The 22,179-nt window shown below is 33.6% G+C and overlaps 1 protein-coding gene across 2 annotated transcripts in view; it reads right to left on the bottom strand.

Moving 5' to 3' along the window:
- LOC143204438 (cytochrome b5) overlaps positions 1-22,179 on the bottom strand; it is a 101,874-nt gene that overhangs the window by 4,214 nt on the left and 75,481 nt on the right. The window contains exon 1 of one of the 2 annotated variants that reach the window (XM_076416979.1): positions 401-612. The exons of the other annotated variant lie outside the window; for it this stretch is intronic. Within the exon in view, the coding sequence (XP_076273094.1) occupies positions 401-532 (132 nt within the window). The 5' untranslated portion in view covers positions 533-612. Of the gene's footprint in view, positions 1-400; positions 613-22,179 lie in introns of those variants that run through there. 2 annotated transcript variants of the gene reach the window in all.

Below are 22,179 nucleotides of genomic sequence, written 5' to 3'. Positions count from 1 at the left end.
AAGAAAAAATAGCGACTATCGATGCACAATACTTTGAATAAAATAATTAATGAGTTCTTATAACGCAAAACAAATTGTTTCATTTAAAAATAAAGTTCAAACTCTTTTTCTATAAGAAAAATGTTAATTATTTTCCTGCCACTCCAAGATATATGTTATAGACAATAATATGTTGCAAGAATTATATTTATATATTGATAAGACATCAGTAAATAATGTTATACAATTTTTTAGTAACAGCCTTATATAAAATGTCATCAATTTTAATATATAAATATCTCTACGACTCCAATACATCGCTATCACCTAACCAGACAAGATTACATGCTCCTGATGGTTTAAACTAGCCTCGAACTTCACACTACTGATGATTATGAACACTATAGACACCTCAACATACCTCTTCTAAGTAATCGGTGACATCATAGACGGAATCCTTGTATATAATCCACACCCTGGGATCGTCAGTACCGTTGTGCTTTTTTACTTCTTCTAAACTGTACAGTTTGGTGTCTTGACCGTGGCCTGCCATGGTTTATCGCGGGTTTCTTCGTGATAACCTCCGTACCGGCGTGAGAACGCTGCCACACTGATACTCGTAAAGTAGCGTCTCATGTTTTGTTTTTACTTTAAAATCTATAGATTATGTACGAAAGGCGTGGGGAGATACTTGACGAACCATTTATTGTTGTTACGTTGGGAATGGGGAATACTGTCGCGATTTTTTATAGTAAATTACTTATATATGTCGCTGTACTACCGTTCGAAAATTTGGAAACAAAAAAGTAATTTAAAAAACGACAATAAAATGATTTCATTACACTCAAATCTTATATAAACATTTAGTCAAATATAATTAGTACAAATAAAATAAATTGAACACTTTTTCTTAAAATTTTGGTCTCAATTACAAATGGTCACCTTTACTCATTCTTTTTATACACATATTTATAGTCTATTCATAGTTTTTTTGTACATACGTCATCAAGATGTTTACTGTATATCAGACAATATTTTCCTTCTCATTTTATTCTAGTTAAAAAGAGACACAATGCACACGTAAATGAATAAAATTCTTGAAAGCATTAGGGATAAGAGGTTATAACTCTAACCTATAAACTATTGTGGCTGTATAATTAACTGTAATGTTTAGATGTACTATAATGTTAGAATAAATTATATTTGATAACATTTTTGTCCAATTATTTTGTTTAGATTAGAATTTTGTTGTATGTCAAAGCCAAACTGAACTAAAACTCAGAGTTGATGCGGCAACATTGCGACGTTTTGATATCACAAATTTAGATGACGTATGTACAAAATTACTTTGAATGTACTATAATTATTCGAAGCCTAGTCTTCCACCAATTCTGTAAGTATTCAATTTTCTATGAAGTTTATGGCTTACTATCAGGTTTATAAATAGATTTAAGGGATTGATGATTGAATTTAAGTTTTATTGTGAAAAATCGGCATAATGTATTTTATACAGAGTATTGTTAATTGACAGCGACTGAATAAATGGGACATATTAAAACAACTTTTTTTATTTAAAACAAAAGTCTACTTTGAATATTGTCTTAAACTTTATCATTTTGTTTTTGATGTTTTGATAAAGCAATCAATAATAAGCCCTCACAGAAGTATCTAGACTATATTGAGGAAAGAGTTTTAACATATATGTTATTTATTTTAAAAAGATATTGGCGATTGTTAAATGTCAGATCATTATCTTAAAACAATATTCGGCTTCAAAATTTTGCTTATAGTAATTTTCATTAACACAGATCCTTTTTTTTCACAATAACTGAAATTAATATAATAATAAGGAATTAATATTCTATAATTATGATAAAATTTTATAAATATTCCGTCCTTGGGCTGCCTGATATCTCACACGTTCGTGATAACACCTTTCATTCACTAACTTAATCGATAATCGTTCGTATTTCCTTCGATAAGAATGTGCTATTCATCGTCCTTTAAAAAATTATTGTTTTTTTATGAAAATTGAAACATATCTGTGTTATCAGCGTCCTGACGTATTGTATGATAAAGAAGAGACTTTTTATTTCGTGATGTTTTTAGATACGATTACTTGCTATATTGACAAGTCCTGACGGTATCAAATCCTGAGAGTGCCGGAGATTTTTCTTTGTATACACAATATTTCATTGCGAAATATTATTTAGCGAAAATTTATTTTCGTAGATTATCGTTTCTTGATATATATCGTTTCAATTGCATTGATAACGATTTTTTATGATCCGTATGGGGGCCTCCATGGCCTTGATGACTTATATGTAATCTTTTATGAGAGTTTCTCGTGAATCTTTTACACAAAATAGCTGAAATTTGTTGATGTAACATTGTGAAACTCTGTTTTCAGTACACTGATGATTGTGAGTTTTTCGGTATTTTCTTATTTTCAAAGAAATAATGATGCTTCAGACTCAAAATCTACATCAAACAGTGATATAATAACAGGTCAATTAAAAAGTCCCAGCACTGGCACATATATCGCACTACTAGAATTAAATCCATATATTTTTTAGTTAGCCCTGACCCTCAAAACATGCGTGTATAAGTTTGAGAGTTATCGGATCATTAGTTTGTGAATTATAGCATTTTGAGTGAAGCAACTTTTGATATTGTGAAAAAAATTAATAAAAAGGAATTTCGCGTGTAAATAAAATATTGCTTTTTGAAGGAAAAAAATCCAGTTGAAGCAAAAACTTGGCTTGATGCCGAATTTCCGAACACTGCCTCAGGAAAATCAACCATCAAGGATTGGTATGCTAAGTTTAGACGCGGTGAAATGAGCACCGAATACGGTGAACGCAGTGGACGCCCAAAAGAGGTTGTTACCGATGAAAATATTTAAAAATCCACAAAATTATTTTGAATGACAGTAAATTGAAACTGAATGAACTAACAGACACTCTGAAGATATCAACTGAACGTGTACATCATATCATTCACGAATATTTGGGTATGAGCTCAATTTTGACCAAAAACAATGACGAGTTGATGATTTGGAGCAGTGGTTTCAGATGGATGAAAGACAATGGATGACATATGTCTCCATCATTTCACTCCGATGTTCTATAGACAGTCATCCGAGTGAACACTCTCCAAAGCACGGGAAAACGCAAAAGTCGACTGGCAAGGTTATAGCGTCTGTATTTTGGGATGCGCATGGAATAATTTTCATTGAATACCTTGAAAAAGGAAGGTTCATCAACAGCGGCTATTATATAGCGTTATTGAAGAAAAAGGAAGTGTTGCTTCATCAAGACAATGCACCGTGTCAAAAATCCATGAATTGGGCTTCGAATTGTTTCCTCATCCACAGTATTCTCCAGATCTGGGCCCCATCGACTATTTCCTGCTCTCAGATCTCAAAATAATGCTCGTTGGGAAGAAAATTTCGTCGAATGAATAGGTGATCGTCGAAACTGAGTCCTATTTTGAAGCAAAGGACAAATCGTACTACAAAAATGGTATGGAAATGTTGGAGGGTCGCTATAATCAGTGTATCACTTTGAATGTTAAATAAAAGAAACTAATTTTGCTAAAAACATATGTTTTACTATGGTAGGCTGGGGACTTTTGATTTGAATTTACCGCTTATGGATTGTTTGTTTTTTCGCGAGAAAACGTGACCTGCTTCCATACTCTGATAGTTAGTTCACGAGAGGGTTTTTGGTTCTAAACGTGCACGAGCAAAAGCTTGTATATGAACCCTAGATATAAAATTGAGTATTTGTTTAAAACAGTAACTTACATACCATCTAACAAAAAAATTTCATTCATGTTCACAAAAAGGCGTAGTAAAATGTGTGGTAACAGTTATAGTCGCAAGCAAGAGATATTGTTCTTCATCGAAGAAAATGGTGATGATAATGCGGAGTTCTATATTATATATTTAGACATTGATCAATCTGATATAGATTCATTTATTTCTGGTATCAAGTACTTTTTCTTCTTCAGAATCACTTGTTAACTCATCGGTCATCGCGGAAACCTGTATCTCACCAAATCAATTAACTTTATTGTTGTCCCCGTCATATTGACGACAAACGACGCACGTAAATACCCCTCGCGTCCCCCCCCCATAACGGCCGTATCAGTGACCCGCCCGTAATTCCTCGCTAATCCTGTCGTTGTCGCTGAATCCCGAATCGCTGGAAAATAGAACGTTTTCCGGACCGACCGGCACGATGGGGGACGCGACCGGAGGGGCAGAGGGGAGCGGTGCGGGGCGGGTGGTCAAGAGTTCGAGTCCCGCGTCGGTTTCAATTAATGGCGGTTAAAATCTGGCGTTGGAAACGTTTAAATATGTCGGGTTGCCGGTGTCACTGATGCATATTAATGATGACGCCGTGTTGTGGCACGATTTTTACAACATTTACATGTTGTTACGGACAGGGCGCGCGGTGTTCACGCGGTTTAGTTTGATTTTTGCACTTTCCGGCTAGTTTCAAAGCAGGTGGTGCGACGTGCATCAACGTAATGATTGTAATTTTTATGTATGGTATGAGTAATAACACGTCAATTGAAAAATCCCCGGCCTGACACATAGATGGCGCTACTAGAATTAAATCCATATGTTTTGTAGTTAAGCCTAACCCTCAAAAGATGCGTGTATAAATTTGACAGCTGTAGGATTATTAGTTTGTGAATTATAGCATTTTGAGTGAAGCCACTTTTGTTATTGTGAAAAAAAGGATAGAAAAATCGTGTGTTGATAAAACATTGCTTTTTGAAAGGAAAATATATAGTTGAAGCAAAAGTTTGGCTTGATCCAGTTTCCAGACACTGGCCCAGGAAAAGCAACCATTAAGGATTGGTATGCTAAGTTTAGATGTGGTGAAATGAGCACCGAAGACGGTGAACGCAATGGACACGCAAAAGAGGTTGTTACTGACGAAAACATAAAAAAAAACAAAATGATTTTGAATTACCGTAAATTGAAACTGAGTGAAATAGCAGACACACTAAAGATATCAACTGAACGTGTACATCATATCATTCACGAATATTTGGGTATGAGAAAGCTCTGTGCAAAGTGGGTGCCGCGTGAGCTCACTTATGATAAAAAACAACGACGAGTCGATGATTCGGAGCAGTGTTTGAAGATGATCAAACGTAATAAACCCGAGATTTTGCGTCGATATGTGACAATAGATGAAACATGGCTCGAAACATGACTATTACATAGCGTTATTGGACCGGTTGAAGGACGAAATCGCTGAAATACGGCCGCATTTGAAGGAAAAAAAAGTATATGATAAATGGTACACGATATCGATGAACAGAACTACTATCTTCGAAAGAACTATTGTTTTTCCGACGTGCTACTGAAATACAGCCAGAAAGAGGGGTAAAAATAGTGATTGGCAACAGACGAACTATGATACCCAATTTGTTTTATCAAAAAGCTTAAAAAATTATTTCGTAATCTTTATAAATGCGAGTAGCGATACCGAAATCCACATAAGAATCATATAAAACACTCCTAACGCTAATAAAACCGATACCAATCCCATCAGATCGCAAAACCTTTAATATTAAAACAATCCCATCGAGCTAGTACGCACAGCTCCAACGCTGGATGTTTATTAACATTTATGGATACAGAGCCCGGACCATTAGAATAAGCAAACATCCCCTTTCGACGCGCGATTTCGGAGTTAGCATGATTTAGTGGCTGGAAGCGGACAAATTGCCTTCGAATCGAACACAAATTCAATTTGGACATTGAACGTATTAACGACGAAGACGACAGAGAGAGGACGGAGAGGCAGCGGGAGCCCGGCAAGATTAAATCTTCGATTTGTCTGAGAGAGGCGGACCCGTCCTCTACACTGTTATGAAAATTAGATCGTTTGCAACTAACACAATTAATACAAGGAGAATTTGGAGTCAGTCGAGTCGAAATAAACGTATATTTTGTTTATTTTTAATCGACTTTGGAAAAGGCGGAGGTTCTACGTTCGACTGTATATATTTTTAAATATATGTTCGCCGATTTCTACGCCAATTATGGACCGATTTTCAAAATTCTTTTTTTATTCGAAAGAGTACACTTCCAAGGTGGTCCCATTGGAACCAAGACAGGATCTGTTCGGGGGAAGGGGGCGAAATCGAGAGAAAACTTCAAATGTCAAAGGCACGTACAAAGTTTTCACATATTTTTTATCTAAAATAATCGAAAGTCGTTAAGTGCAAATGCCATTGTTTGCTTTGTAGCGACCTTGAGGCATGTCGAATTTTACATCGTGGAATAACTGTCTATAAAATACCCAAAAATATAATCCCAGATGTTGAACACGGGCGGGGTGTCAGCAGCGCCAACTAGAACACGATAACGAATAGCTGACCGAGGCGTTTATCTGGCAGGCAGTTTATATTGAAGGGTACTTTGGATATTTCAGTAACCGACCATCGTTTGGTTTAGACGTGCCACCATCGACTGCCCAAACTTCGTCAACAGGTAAATCCAGCGCCCATACTTCTCATTTATTACCAGTATTTTCCACATTTATATTACTTCAATAAATACCGGTCACACACTGTAAAAACCACTGTTTCATTTCGTCTTACCTCCATTCACCGAGACATAAACATTACCCTAAAGCTTTTTAAGCACTAACCATATCACATGAGCAGCCATAGAAATATTATAGGCAAGTGCTTCTATGGTGTAACTGTTAGAGCGTTCAGATCACACGCGGAGGTTGCGGGTTCGATTCCCGGCGGGAACCATAACTCTTTGTTGTTATAGTTTGGTTAGAGCATTTCTAAAATCTCTAAGGTTAAGTAGCGGACCCCGGGGCCTGAAGCGTTCCTTATTTTCAATTATTGTTTATTTATTCCAATTTTTTCTCATACAGGCTTTACTTGTCCTACCCATTGTAATACTTAATAACATAACTGCGCAATTTATTGAGTAAATATATAATACTAAAAAGAGAAAAATAAAATATTTTAAAGAAAAAAATTTAATCGACTTCAAAAAATAAATGTTTCTCAGTAACAGTACAGTTCAACAGTAACTTGCTTTAGATTCCTTTCTTATATACGTACCCTAACATTGATGTTGTTTGCTAAATTTTATCAAAATCATTTTTTTTGTTAATTCACAACATTGTTCTTGTTCTACATTTTCAACACAAAAACAATGCTATGATTACTCAACGACAATGAACACTTTATTTTTAATGTTAGCCCGCTATTATCTCAAGTTTCCAGACAATTTTAGAGTAATGTTTGATGATGCGCCATTACCTGCACTGACTCGACAATTATTTTCTAATTTAGATGTCGGTTCTGTGGACGCTACACCTGTTGCTGGCGAGGTCACGATATCGGGGAGTCCTGGAGGGACGCGAACTGAATACAGAACATTTCCGCCGTAATGGGTTCCTGATTTTTTCTTATAAATGGCGAAGTAGCTTGATCAGTTTTTATATGAGATAAATATTTGTGTATATAACTATATTTATATCAATGTTATTTATGATATTCGTTCTATTGTATGATTGTTATTCTGTGGCTTTGAGAATTTCGAATTCAATAAGATCTGGATAATTTAAAAATAGTAAAGTGGTCTTGCAAATTACAATTATCATAGATCACCGATAAAAGATACGTGAGTGTTTAAAAGTAACATTGAACCTCACACATTGAACGAAAACTCCTGGAAAATAGGGAGGATTTTTTCAAAGATTCTTCAAAATTTAAATTATTTTCGTAGATATAACTGATTGAGTAACGTGGTATCTGAAAACGTAACTCTAAACGTGCTTTCCTTCAAACTACTTCTTTCGAGAAGTTTGACAGGACATGTCAAGTTCTAGTAAATCGATTTGGTGAAAAATCGGTGTCTTTCTATACATTTCTCTGTAGTACAAAACAATAACAAAATTTAAATATTTGACTATATAAAAAAATAGCCGTTTTTCCTAACCTCCGTAAGTTATTGAAAACAATTTGTTTTGCTTTATGCGACAGCAGCACTTCTCTAGATTACAAATTTTCTTTTTTTTTATTTTAAATGATTATGAATATTGCAATCGCGTCATCACTTTATCAATCAGCCCGTAACTTTTTGGATTTTAAAATTTTTAACTTTCATGTATTTTTAAACGTAAATAAATATTTAGTAAAAAAATTATAGTAACAGGTCAATTGAAAAATCCCCGACCTACCATAGTAAAACACATTTTTTTGGCAAAATAATTTTCTCTATTCAACAATTTGCTTCAAGGGTGATACACTGCACTGAACTGAACGATACCATTTTTGTAGTACGATTTGTCCTTTGCTTCAAAATAGACCTCAATTTCGGCGATCACCTCTTCATTCGACGAAAATTTCTTCTCAGCGAGCATTCTATTGAGATCTGAGAACAGGAAATAGTCGCTGGTGGCCAGATCTGGAGAATATGGTGGATGAAGAAGCAATTCGAAGCCCAATTCATGGATTTTTTGCCATCGTTTTCAGTGACTTGTGGGACGGTGCATTGTTTTGGTGAAGCAGCACTTTTTCTTCAAATGCGGCCGTTTTTCGGCGATTTTGTCCTGGAGCGTTTGATCCAATAACGCTATGTAATAGTCGCTGCTGACGGTCCTTCCTCTTTCAAGGTAGTCAATAAAAATTACTCCATGCGCATCCTAAAATACAGACGTCATAACCTTACCAGCCTGAGTTTTTCCATGCTTTGGAGCGGGTTCATCGTGTGCAGTCCACTCGGATGACTGTCGATTGGATTTCGAAGTAAAATGATGGGTTTATTACGCTTGATTTTCTTAAAACACTGCTCCGAATTAGCAACTCGTCGTTGTTTTTGGTCAAAAGTAAGTTCGCGAGGCACCCACTTTGCACAGTGCTTCCTTATACCCAATTATTCGAGAATGATATGATGTACACGTTCAGTTGATATCTTTATAGTGTCTGTTATTTTATTCAATTTCAATTTATGGTCATTTAAAATCATTTTGTGGATTTTTCCATGTTTTCGTCGGTAACAAACTCTTTTGGGCGTCCACGGCGTTCACCGTCTTCGGTGCTCATTTCACAATGTCTGTAACTTAGCATACCAATCCTTGATGGATGATTTTCTTGGGGCAATGTCCGAAAACTCGGCATCAAGTCAAGTTTTTGCTTCAACTGTAATTTTTCCCTTCAAAAAGCAATATTTCATCAACACGTATACATATAACAAAAGTTGTTTCACTCAATATGATCACGAACTAATGATCCGACAGGCCGGGGACTTTTTAATTGACCTGTTACAAATACGATTTGTTTTTTCTATTTAATTTGAAAAAATTGCTGAAATGCATGCCTCTAGACTAAAATATCTCCTTAAACGCTATACTAACTTTTTAAATAATTATATATTAATCAAAAATAGTGTTTCATAGTCAGGAATGGAGCTTGAACATTCATTCGTATCAGTAGTAGTTAGAGTTATTGCCCAATATCTCAATCATTTTTCAACGCATGACAGTAAAAAAGTCCTGTTTCATTAAAACGATAAACAAATCACAGTAAAATTGCAATTATTCGCGTCAAAAACTCGACTCCATCCAGCGATATTTGTCTCAAATAAAGAAATCACTGCGTCAGTCGGCATTATCGTAATTTATGAATGCGTATCTGGAAAAATAACGCGATTTTGGTAAATATAGACAATTAAAAAACAAATCATCATTGGATCCGTTCGCATAGAACGCGCTCGAACGACAACAAAAATGGACAGGGACGCTTCGATATGTTGTACAATCGACACGGAAAACTCATTAAGTTATGATAATTCGAATTTATTTATTTTGGCCTGGAAAACGGTGGTTGTTATTGTTTTTTGTGTTCATTCTTTTCTATTGTTCGCGTGATTTATGACTTTCAGGGAATCAACTGGTGATAATTGTACAGAATAACTTAGTTTTTTATAATTTTTTGTTCACTATATATGTTTTAGCCTAGAAATGTGAAAAAAAAAAGATTTTTTTCAAAGCTTATTCTCTTTAAGAATATATCCTTTAGAGGATTCTTAAAAATATACGTTACTTTCGTTAATATAACTGTTTTAGTGATGCGGAATCTAAAACTAAACTTTAAACGTATTTTTCCGAGATATTTCATTCATATCTCAATTTTTGCTGATCCGATCTATTCGAAATTTGGTGTGATCCTTCCTTATACATTCTTCTATCGTATCAAAGCTTAACAGATATTTTAAAACCTGCTTTACATGTTTTTTAAACAGTACAAGTACAAGTTTTGTAACAGTGTTACTTTTATTCAATAAAAGAATGTATAGGCTAAAGTAAGTGAAGTAAAATTTGGAGTGTTTATATCTAATATAAGAGCATCCTTCCTTATCTTAAGTTACTTATGGTATAAACGAAATTGTTGAGCTCTTATCTAAGAAATATCTGGTACTTTATAGAAAAATATATATTGGTTTCTCTGAAATATACAGAACAAAATACGGGTAGTAAATGATAAACGATTTTGTGGATGTTTTCGACAAATCTTATTAATAATTCATCAGAGTCCATCATCGTTTAATTACGAGAATGTCAGTGCTTTTCACGCGAGTTGTTAATAGAATGTTTCTTGATGAATAGATGCTAAATAAATAGCGTATAAAAATAATTATTTTCAGTGTAATTAATAAATAACTATTGATATAGTTTGGTTTACCCGTTGATAATTTTATTGAAACAATTACATTTGACATACAATTTTTACATACATTTGATTCAGTTTTAGGTTAAATCTCCTGTAAAATTCAACACTTTCTTGGCTGATTTCTGAATAACAGCTCGCATTGGTGTTAAAAAGAGAGATACATACTACTGCTTGGTCTTTTATTTTTGTTCAAGATCCTGATGGAAGATACAAGTCATTGCTATAATGATGAAACCATGGGCAAATTATATTTTTGATCTGGTCCAAATATTTATCAGCAATATTCGTATAATAACATCTATACACGGCCTCTATGGTAATAACAGCATACACAAAACATGGTAAAACATCATCGGCAAAGACGAATAGTGAGCTATTTATCTTTTGGTTCAAAATAGGCCTCAGTTTTTAGCGATAACCTGTTCATTCGAGCGGAAATTTCTTACCAGTGATCATTGATTTTCCACAGTAAACCTCAACTTATCTCATTAAAAATACTTCGAGAAAAAAACCATCGCGGTTTTATATTCACTTAAACAGACATAGGAGTACGCATAATAGTTTTACGGCACGTTATTCAGATCAAAGTACGTGGCGCCAATAAAATCATATCGCTTAGCCGCCACCGCCCTCCTCGCCCCAGCGGATCGTCCGTTCCCGTTATCCCGTTGTTTATCTGCGAGAGCTCGCCTAATCCTCTCATTGTTGGTTGACACGACACGAATCCACGTTTCACGACTATCGATTTAATGAAACGCCTATAACGAGTAAGTTGTTTGATTTGTCTGTGCCGATATGTTCGAAAAAAAAAGGAAAGCGCGACATTACGTGCCTGGATATCTTTGGAGGAAGAGTAAAAGCTTAGATGAATGCAGAAATGTCCGATCTATTTGTAAGAATTAATGAAGCAATCAATGAAATTACAAATTCTTTCAATTCTTGTCATGTTTATTTTTAATCTGTACCGAAAATGACAACTGTTATGAGAAAAACCCGAGGAAAATGTATTTTGTGGTGTACAGTGTTTATAGTTTTTTTCTCGAAAAAGATTAATTAAAATTAAAATTTTAGTTAGTTTAATTAAAATTCACCGATTAGTTATTGAGAAAAAATTTCCAAAAAAGGTTTATTTTTCAGGACATCAATGTAGTATAACCCCTTAACATTTCATTAAATTTCTGGTATAACTCTAACATAACATATAGTCTGTGATTTAATTTTAACATCTCGAACATATTTGCATATAGCCAGCATAATTTCACCATCTTTGAGTGCAAAGTAATTTTTTATAAAGTCACAATTGATGGAGAGTAACGTTCCGCACGTTAGGCTCCATAATCCACTTTACGTTACGCATTATTGACTATACCGTCTCCGTAATCGGCCCAAGTCTAATGTAACAGTTTATTAAGTTATTCTGCGGGATAATAAGCTGGAAAAAATCCGAGAATTTTCAGATATAATAAATTCCGGACATAAAAAGTGAGCGACGTGAAAGTATATTGCTTCAAGTTCATTGATGTGCCTACCAGGGTTGGTTTTTTCAGGTTAGAGACCAAAAACATCTATTTGTCATCATCAATTCTCAACTATTTCTTGTGAGGATTTGGGCAAATTAATTTTTAATAGAGGCATTTTGAGAAAAATCACGAAATCGACGTTTTTGACATCTAAAAAGCGTCTTATTTTAGACTACATGTGAGCATGACTTGAAGTCTTTATTTACGAAAGTTTGAATTGAAGTCTACGTAAGCCTTGTAAGGACACGTAGGGTAAGAATTTACAAAAGTTTAATATCCAAAAGTGACTTAATCATCAATTACGCCAACATCAGATAAAACATAATGTCACAAAATCAAGTTTATTTCTAAAATACATTTGGTTTACTTTATATGCGTAGATAAATATTATATGAATAAAAATTTGTCTCAGTCATAATTTGCTAGTATATTATACACGTTTTGTCTTCAGTATTTCTGTTGGTGTTTTGATCCTCATTTTTTACAGTTTTGAGTATCCGGAACTGATAATGATTGTTTTGGGTTTTAATTAAGGTAAACTTTTAGTCTACTGTTCGATACGTTACGAGATTATTTGGAGTAAGTAAGACAATGATTGTTGTTTAAAAATACTAATGCGCCTACCATCGATAGTTTTTTTCCAAGTTCGAGACCAAAAACATTTATTTACCATTATCAGTTATCAATTGCGTTAGAATTAAGACAATTTCATTTATCTTGAGAAAAGCTATAAAATCGACGTTTTTGATGCCTTATTTTAGACTATATACGGATGTGACTTTGGCAACCACCTGTCCATGTATTATTCAATGTAAGCTAGTCTTTGCAATGCCCAAAAACCGTTCAATCTCTCAAGAAGCTATGTCACAATCTGGCCTATCTATCAATATATGAAATCAATCATACGGGAGCAATAAACAACCTTGAATCAAGCTCAATTCAATTTGTGATGATGAAGTTCAACGCTTCGTAATAAAAACCTCAATTACTATATAAAACACCAGTTTAATACAATTCCGAGACATAAAAATGAACCCTCGTATTATTTTCTCAAAGAAAAACGCATCGGCCTGTTGGTCAGAGCTCTAATACATATGCATCAGAGAAAATCGATGAAATATTTATGGTTTTTCTGTTGGAAATGGTTTCGTAAATTATATTCAAAGAATGTTAAGTGTTTTTTCTTCGGAATGAAAAATAAAGCGGTTCTTTTCGTCGATTAGGAGACTGACCAAACTTACATTTGATACAGCTTTGATGTTGTTGGTAAGGCTATTAAGAAGGAATTCGAATCACAAAGAAAAATACGAGTATGTTTCATTCCTCATGGAAATTAAATTGTCTGGTAACCAGCGGTTGACCTTTTCTATACAGAAAGTGATGTTTATGAACTTGGATGGCCTTTTTCACATCGAGTGACTCTAATAGATGTTTGATATATATTGTTTTAAAAGTGCTGAGATCGTTTTCATGTTTTTAAATTAGGTTTTTATTTTAATTCACGTAAATAACGGCTTGCAATAAAAATCAACGGGTCTTGAACATCACAAGTAACTATAGATTAGTAAGAACATTTGAAGACTTTAAGCAGTACTTTTCCCTCAAACAATGTGACGTACCAACTGTTAAATAAAATACTACGTGATTCTGACACACGTTATGTATATTAGGGTTGATGTAGTAGACACCAAAAACAACACCCTCACAATTTAGAAAGCAGTTTAGAGCTATTCAAGTGCATATGCGACAATACATTTTTTTTTTTTTTTATTACTCTTCGTGAGTCCACAATCTGCCCTATTGGCAATAAGTATTTCTTCTGTTTATATTATATATACATGGCATGTAGAAAATCACTTCAATAAGCAATCTTCTGTATAAAATATTATCTTAATTAATTAGACTTATTCTAATGCTTATTCTAAACTCTACATATGTCCAGTAATCAGATCAGGTGGTGTTAAACGTTTTAGTCTACGCACTTCACTATCACGTCGCATATTTAGCTGATTAGCGAGTACATTGGGATGCACTGACACTCTTTCGAAGTACTTCACACAAACACGTTGAATTACACTCGTTATAGGTTCTAGAGGAATATCGCGTTGTATCACTTTATTTGAAATATAGTACGGAGCATCAACAATGGCACGCAACACCTTATTTTGGAACCGTTGAATGATGGATATATTAGATTTGCTAGCGGTACCCCATAGTTGAATTCCATATGTCCAAATGGGCCTGAGTATAGACTCATACAGCAATACCTTGTTATCTAATGATAACTTGGATTTGCGCCCAATGAGCCAATACATTTGATATAATTTTAGTCCTAGTTGTTTCCGTTTAGAGAGTATGTGCTTCTTCCAGGTTAGGCGTCGATCTAAATGCATACCAAGATATTTAACATGCTCTGCTTGGGGGAGTTGACGATGATTGATATTTACTGGTGGACATGTTCTTCTACGCAGGGTAAACGTTATATGCGTGGATTTTGATTCATTGGCTTTAATGCGCCATGTCTTCAACCATAATTGTATTTGATCCAGGTGGGTTTGTAGGTTTATGGATGCTGTGACTGGATCTTCATGGGATGCTAAGATTGCTGTATCGTCTGCATATGTTGCCACAGTAGTTATTTTTGTGGTGGGCAGATCAGCCGTATACAGAAGATACAGTACTGGACCCAGTACACTACCTTGCGGAACTCCTGAATATATGGGATTTAATTCGGTATGTTCATCGCCTTGATTTACAATAAAATGTCTGTCAGTGAGATACGATTTTAATAGCTGATAGTCCGGATGAGGGAGAAGTTTCTTTAGTTTAACCTGCAAGCCCGTATGCCATACTTTGTCAAAAGCCTGGGATATGTCTAGGAAAGCAGCCGAACAATATCTTTTGGCATTTAGGTCAGCGTTTATTTGGTTTACAAGTCTATGCACTTGTTCTATAGTCCCATGCTTATTGCGAAAGCCAAACTGATGTTCTGGAATAATTTTTCTTTTTTCTATTATATAGTTTAATTTTTTTATGTATAATTTCTCGAAAACTTTCGAGATTATTAGTAATAAACTTATAGGTCGGTAGGAGGTCACATCTTCTGGTATTTTTCCTGGTTTAAGTATCATTAATATTTTAGCTACTTTCCAGATACTAGGGAAATAATTAATTCGTAGCATAGCATTAAATATATATGTTAATAGTTTTATAGCCTTTTCTGATAGTTCTTTTAAAATTTTGCCAGTAATTAAGTCATAACCAGGAGCTTTTTTAATATTAATCTCTCTCATTATTGTATGTTTAACTTTTTTGACCGTTAATTTCTCGTGCGGTAAATCCATTTGAAATGGCGAATCTAGAAAGCTAGTAATTTTATTTTCGTCATCTTTATGTAGCTGAGACTGGAAAGGTTTAAAAACATTTTTTAAGTGTTTTGAGAAAATGTTGGCCTTCTCTTTATTGGTTCTCGCCCAATTATTTTCGCTTGTTTTAATAGGTGGGTTATGCTGCTGGGATCTCCTAAGCTTTTTTGTTGCTTTCCACAACGAATAGTCTGTAGCCTCAGTTGATGTCAAGTTTTCTAGGTATTCTTGAATGCCTTGGTTTTGTTCAATTTGAATTAAATCTCTCAGCTCTTTTATGGCTCTATTAAATTTTCTTTTATTCTCTTCAGTCCTTTGCTGTTGCCAATTTCGTCGTAACTTTCTTTTTTCTGCTATCTTTTTCTGTATTGTACATGATATATGTGTATTTTTTCTTGGAAATGTTTCAATGTTGGGAGTCGCGGAATATGCTGCCTCCTGTATATTTTTTGTAAGATTTATTGCTGCTATTTCTATATCCATTTCAGTTTGTAACGGTAAGTTTAGAGAGATATTTTGGTCTAAGTTTTCTGTAAATGAGGGCCAGTTAGTTCTATTATTGCACAGAGAAGGGGGTTTATCTTTGATGGTAATTTTTGAAGAAATTGTTACTATTATTGGTGAATGATCAGAAGACAGGTCGAAACATGATTCTGCCTGACACTTTTTTGGATCAATATTTTTTGTAATACAGAAATCTATTGTATCTGGTTTTTTATTTCTGTCTGAAGGCCAATATGTTGGTTCACCAGTAGAGATATGTTGTAAGTTATCTTTCCTTATGGCTTTGAGCAGTTCTCTACCTTTTGAGGTTATTATTCTTGAGCCCCACATTAAATGTTTTGCATTATAATCTCCTCCTGCTATAAATCTATTACCTAGCGTACTGAAGAATTCTTGAAATTGTTCTGCCTTGTTGTTATGTTTGGGTGGGCAATAAATCGCAGAAATTGTTAATGGTCCATGGGCTTCCTCTATGGTTATACTGGTGGCTTGCAGGTAGTCTTTGCGGAATTTTTCTTTTTCGAAATGCTTTATATCATCTCGAATTATTATGGCTGTACCTCCATGTGCTTTATCATCAGGGTGATTTGTATGATAAATCTTATATTTAGGAACTTTCAGATAATTCTTGTCCGTAAAGTGTGTTTCGGAAACCATCATAATGTCAATATTTTGTTCATTTACGAACATTTTTAGTTCCCTGGCGTGTTGTTGAAGCCCATTGGCATTCCAGACGGCGATTTTGTAGCTATTGGTTTCAGGCATTAGGCAAGTTTGCTTACGACGGTTGTGAGTAGACCAAGCATCGTACTCATTTGATCCATTAGTTTGGCCATCATATTTTCTAATCTTGAGATGTTGCTAGTTTCAGTAGGTTGAGATATTGTCTCTCGTTTTTGTGCTGAACCATTTTCAACTATTTGGGCATAAGTTATGTCTGGTTGACTTGTTCTGGTGGGTAGTGGTAGATTAGTAGTAGTGGATTGTTTTTGTTGATGCCTTTTTTCCCTTAAGGCAGGATAGAATTTCTGCTGTAGTTGCTTGTGAACTGCGCAACCCTTGTAGTTCGCTGGATGATTTCCGTTACAGTTAACACATTTCACTTTTTCATCGCGAACTTTACGAGTACAATCTCCTGTCTTATGTTCTCCTGCACATTTTACGCATCTATATGATTTGCGACAGTAAGTCTTTGTGTGCCCGTGCGCTTGACATCTTGTGCATTGTGGTATAATTCTTTTTATATGTGGTGGTTCGCATTTAATAATATTATTTTCCAATTTGGTGATTTCATACACCGCCTTATTATTTCCATTAGGTTTTATGTCTATATAAAACATAGGCAGAGGTTTTTTTGTCGTGTGATGTCGTATATTGTGAATATTTACGACCTCGTGGCCTTTTTCAGCTAGTGCTACCTTGATGGTGTTAAAGTCCGTCCCGTGATGTAATCCTTTTAATACGAATTTAAATGTTCTCTCGGATTTTGGCCTGAATGTATGGTATTGGGTATTTCTTTCATCTAATTCTTTTATAAGAACTTTAAAGTGATCCGCTTCGAACAATTGGATTTTAATTGTTTCATAGCTCACTGTTTTAATTGTGTAGTTCGTAGTAATGGTTTTCAATAAGTCATGGATGTTTTTTATTATTCCTACCTTATAGACTGTTATTGGTGGTGGTTTGGGAACAACTTTTTCAGGGCTTGGTTGTATGTTCTCTTCAATTTCTTCCGACAGGTTGCTAAAACTGTTTTTTGTCTCTATCGGTTTCTGCAACCAATAGTCACTGATTCTTGTTTGTTTCCTCGCGATTTCTTCTTCTGGACTTCTCAATCGTTTTTTATTAATGACTGTAGTCCATTCTGATGGTGGAGTTTGCGTTATTGCTGTTTGTTCTAATCTTATATCAAAGTGTGCAGGTGATTTGGTTGAATCGCTGTGGTTTGCCATTTTTTAATATTTTAATATTTTATTTTATTTACTTCCAGATGATAAAAAAAAATAAAATAAATACATTGTTTATTTCACGCACTTCATTTTTCACTTACGTTATTTTAGCACTAGTTTTTTACTATAAATACTATAAATGAATTTCAAAAGGACTGTTGTAAAATAAGATGAAATAATTTTAAACACTAATAAAAATGAGATGCAGTCCTTTTGTCTGGTCACGTAAACACGTATTCACTACACTTTAGGTCCACTGCGACAATAAATGAAATATAAATTCGTTTCTATACACCTAAATGGAAATGGTCATAAGCAGAATGGACAGCATCAGTAAAACTCATCAAAAGTTTTTATAAACTACAAGGGAGACTAATTGAATTTTTCTCTCTTGTTATTTGTGGTTATATTAAATAAAAATTAATATCTTCATCTGACAGTCCTGTCTACTTTTAACATATGTTGACATGAAAAATGATAAATTCTCGATGGGGTATGTCACCACACGTCCACCATTTCATTGGAAACCGTCATCGTAATCCGTAAAACGTCTTGAACTCTCCTCGGTCTCCGGCTATGATTAATTAACTTTACGATTCCCAAATTAGACGGTTTGATGTATATCAACGCTAATTGGGCTGGGCCAGAGCCGACCGCAAAGTCTCCCCTCTCCTATTATAACTTGCCTGCTGGTTACGTCCAGATTGATTCGATGGAAAATACAAGAACAATGCAATGCGTGTTATGGCCGTACAAAATGTGGCCCATATTGTTTGGTTTTGTTGTTCTATCTCCGATTCGGGATTACAATGTTCGTATGGAATCTATATATCTGATAAACAAAATATAATATGGAATTTATTTAATCATTATATTAGAGCCAATTACTATGGCTAGTGGAAACTATAGTTTATCCAACAAAACAATGAACACACGTCACATAAATTTATGACGTCAAAACGTCGCAATGTTAGCGCTTTTAATTGTCATTATTAGTTAATTTCGGCTTTGATATACAACAACATTTTAATGGTCATCAAATAGTGAAACAAAAATGTTATTATCATAATTTATTTTAACTTTATAGTGCATTTAATGTATATATTATATAAGGACTTAAACTACATTTAATTATTCAGCCAAAATAGTTCGTAGGTTAGAATAGTTTTGTTATATGTACATTAAACTCTTTTCCAAACCACTTATAGTATCCCCTGAATATCTAATACGTCTACTTAACAATTTTGTATACAACTAATATATTTTACATTAATGTTATTTACGTTACAGGGCATATTATTCGAATATCACTGTACATATCCTTAGTTTCTTCTATTACTACCTGTTTACATTTTCTAGATAAAATAATCATAATCATTGCATTCTCAATCCTTCATTCTATATATCCAAACAATTCCTGCTTGTAACTTTCTCAACCTGCATGTCTATTCTTTACCACGTCCCATAATAATCGATTTGATTGAATATGCAGTGAGAGGGATGAAGACGTAACACTCTGTAGATATATTATTCAGTCATATGATCTCCTGTGTATCTTTTTTTCAGGCCAATTTCTAACAAAGTAAATTGCATAAACTGCAATTAAACATTTTATTTATATTTACCAAGTAATAGGCAATTTATTGAACAATTACAGAATATATAAATAAAGAATATAAATATAAAATTAAAATTACATTTTAAAACAGTAATAAAATAGAAACTACTTGATAAATAACTAGCAGCTGAACAAAATATAAACAAGTGCTATTGAAACAAGATATAACAAGCTGAACTGCTTTGAATTATCGTAATTTAAAAGGTAATCGATCTATTACAAAAGCGAAACGCATAATCAAAACAGAAAGCTCTGTTATTGAAAAATAGACAAGAAGCTTCTACGTGCACAGCTTAGTTGTTATTTATTCCATCTGTATATTTACTCGAACAAGCTCGATAATAATAAAATAAATCAAAATGGTATTAAATGTTGTATAATTTTGGTAGTGGGTGTATTTTTACGAAGTTTGGACAGTTTCTGATATATAAATTCAGTAATACGGGATAATCTTTTAATTATACAGATATAAATTTTGAAAACCCAGGGTATATAACAGTTAAATATTTTAACTATTGTTTGCGCCATATATTATGTACTCGTACAATTTTAAACCAGGTTTTTATCTAGCTGCAATACAATATTTGTTCTTGAATGTTGTTCGATTTTTTTAAAAAGCGAGTAACTTTAAATGGCAATTATGATTTGGAAGATTTAATTAAAGTACGAATTACAAGATGATTAATATCAAGAATTTACTTATTCATAAATTAAGTTAAGAACAGATAAAATATAATATAATGAAAACAAGATTTCTTGTAAAATACATTTCGTTTATTTTATATACATATGCATAAAACAATGTAATGTTGTCTATAAAGATTTTGATTCATTCACAATTTGCTAGTGTATGATTAATGTTTTGTTTTCAGTGTTTCTGATCAGTAGTGTTTCAGTACCCATTTTTTAGGTTTGAGTATCTGTATTCGATGATGATGAATGAATAATGAAAATTTTAACTGATATAAATCTCTGTACAACTGTTCGATGTGTGAATTTGGAGTAAATTGCTCAAGAATGCCGAATGAATGATGAATTAGGACATGATCAGAATAAAAATATTAAATCGTTTGAGCCAAGTTTATTTTTAAAACATATATTTAATTTTTTGTTGCGTAAACAGTTTCAAAAACACCAAAAATAAAACGCTAGTGAAATATTTTATGTCAATACATATTTTTATGTAGCAATTTGTCCCATTCGCAATTTGTTTTCCTATGGTGCACGTTTTGTTTTCGGTGTTTCTGTTGATTTTTACGTATTTCACTGCTATTTGGTCATCGTTTTTTCTCTGTGTTGCTAAAATATGTAAATATCTGGCTTAATTTTAATACATAAAGACTATTATAAATTTTATGTGTTGTATAAAATGTCATTTGTTAATAATAATAACTTACTGTGTCTAGAACTATATATTACATTTGTTAAGTAATGCAGACTTCAAGTGTAACAATTATTCTGCCAGATGCAAATTACAAACCTACAAAATACAGGTTGATTTAGACATACAAAGTGAAGACAATTTATCAACTATTATAAATCAACATTGATCCAAAAATATTAATTCTATAAAAACGAAATTCTATGAAAACGAAGTATTGAGTTTATTGAAACTAGATTAAATATATTATAGAATATTTTTAAATAAAACCAAATTCATCGATATTTCTCAACAAACAAAATCATATCCGACAAAAAAGCGAAGAAAACCTTCCCCCAAAAAAATAACAAGCTACACAAAAATTCCGGTTATTCGCAAATCTAATTAGGAGATAAATCTCCACCATTTTTAACACTCCCACCAGCGAGTCAAAGCAAGGGACACACGCCTCGAACTTAAGAACGAAATAATAAATTGATTTTTTTATAATCGTCTTTTCCTTTGGCTTGCCAGGTACTCCTGCGACATCGCTCTCTGTTTGAAGCGATCTCTTCCTGGATCGATCTTAAAATACCTCTTAATTTCCACTCAACAGATGCAATCGAACGGAAAAAAATGCTGACGGCGAAGTGGTCGAGATATTATTTGATAAAAAATTAGAAATTCATCAGTTTCAGTTTAATACATGAATGATTTTTAACAAAAGAAGTAAAAGCTATGGGTTAGGTACACCCAGGAAAGTTGTTACCTGTTTTTGTTGGGAGAATATCTAAATAAGGAGTACATGAGGGTCTTGGTGTATAACAGCGACAAGAAATTAACAGAGTAACAGTCTTAATTATAGTAAAAATAATGAAAAGCATCTTGTGCAAACAAAAAATACATAGATTTTTGCATTATTACAAAATATGTAGCTATACAGGGATATGTTGGATGGTTTTATTAGTGAAATTAACTCGGACAGATTTAGTCAATATTTAGTAACTCTTGACTTGCAGATTATGTCAATAGGCGTGGCTATTGAATTGTTTCAATTTAGAAATTCCACTACTGTATTTCTGCATTTTTGATTATATTTTCTGCATATGTCTTAAAGTCTTCTTGGTTTTCATTTTTTCATTTCATTTCATTCTCA

Source organism: Rhynchophorus ferrugineus, unplaced genomic scaffold (genome assembly GCF_030347505.1).
Source record: "Rhynchophorus ferrugineus isolate W39M unplaced genomic scaffold, kcgeb_rfMv2 rfM11, whole genome shotgun sequence".
Lineage (NCBI taxonomy): Eukaryota > Metazoa > Arthropoda > Insecta > Coleoptera > Curculionidae > Rhynchophorus > Rhynchophorus ferrugineus.
This window is presented reverse-complemented; position numbering and strand designations above follow the sequence as displayed.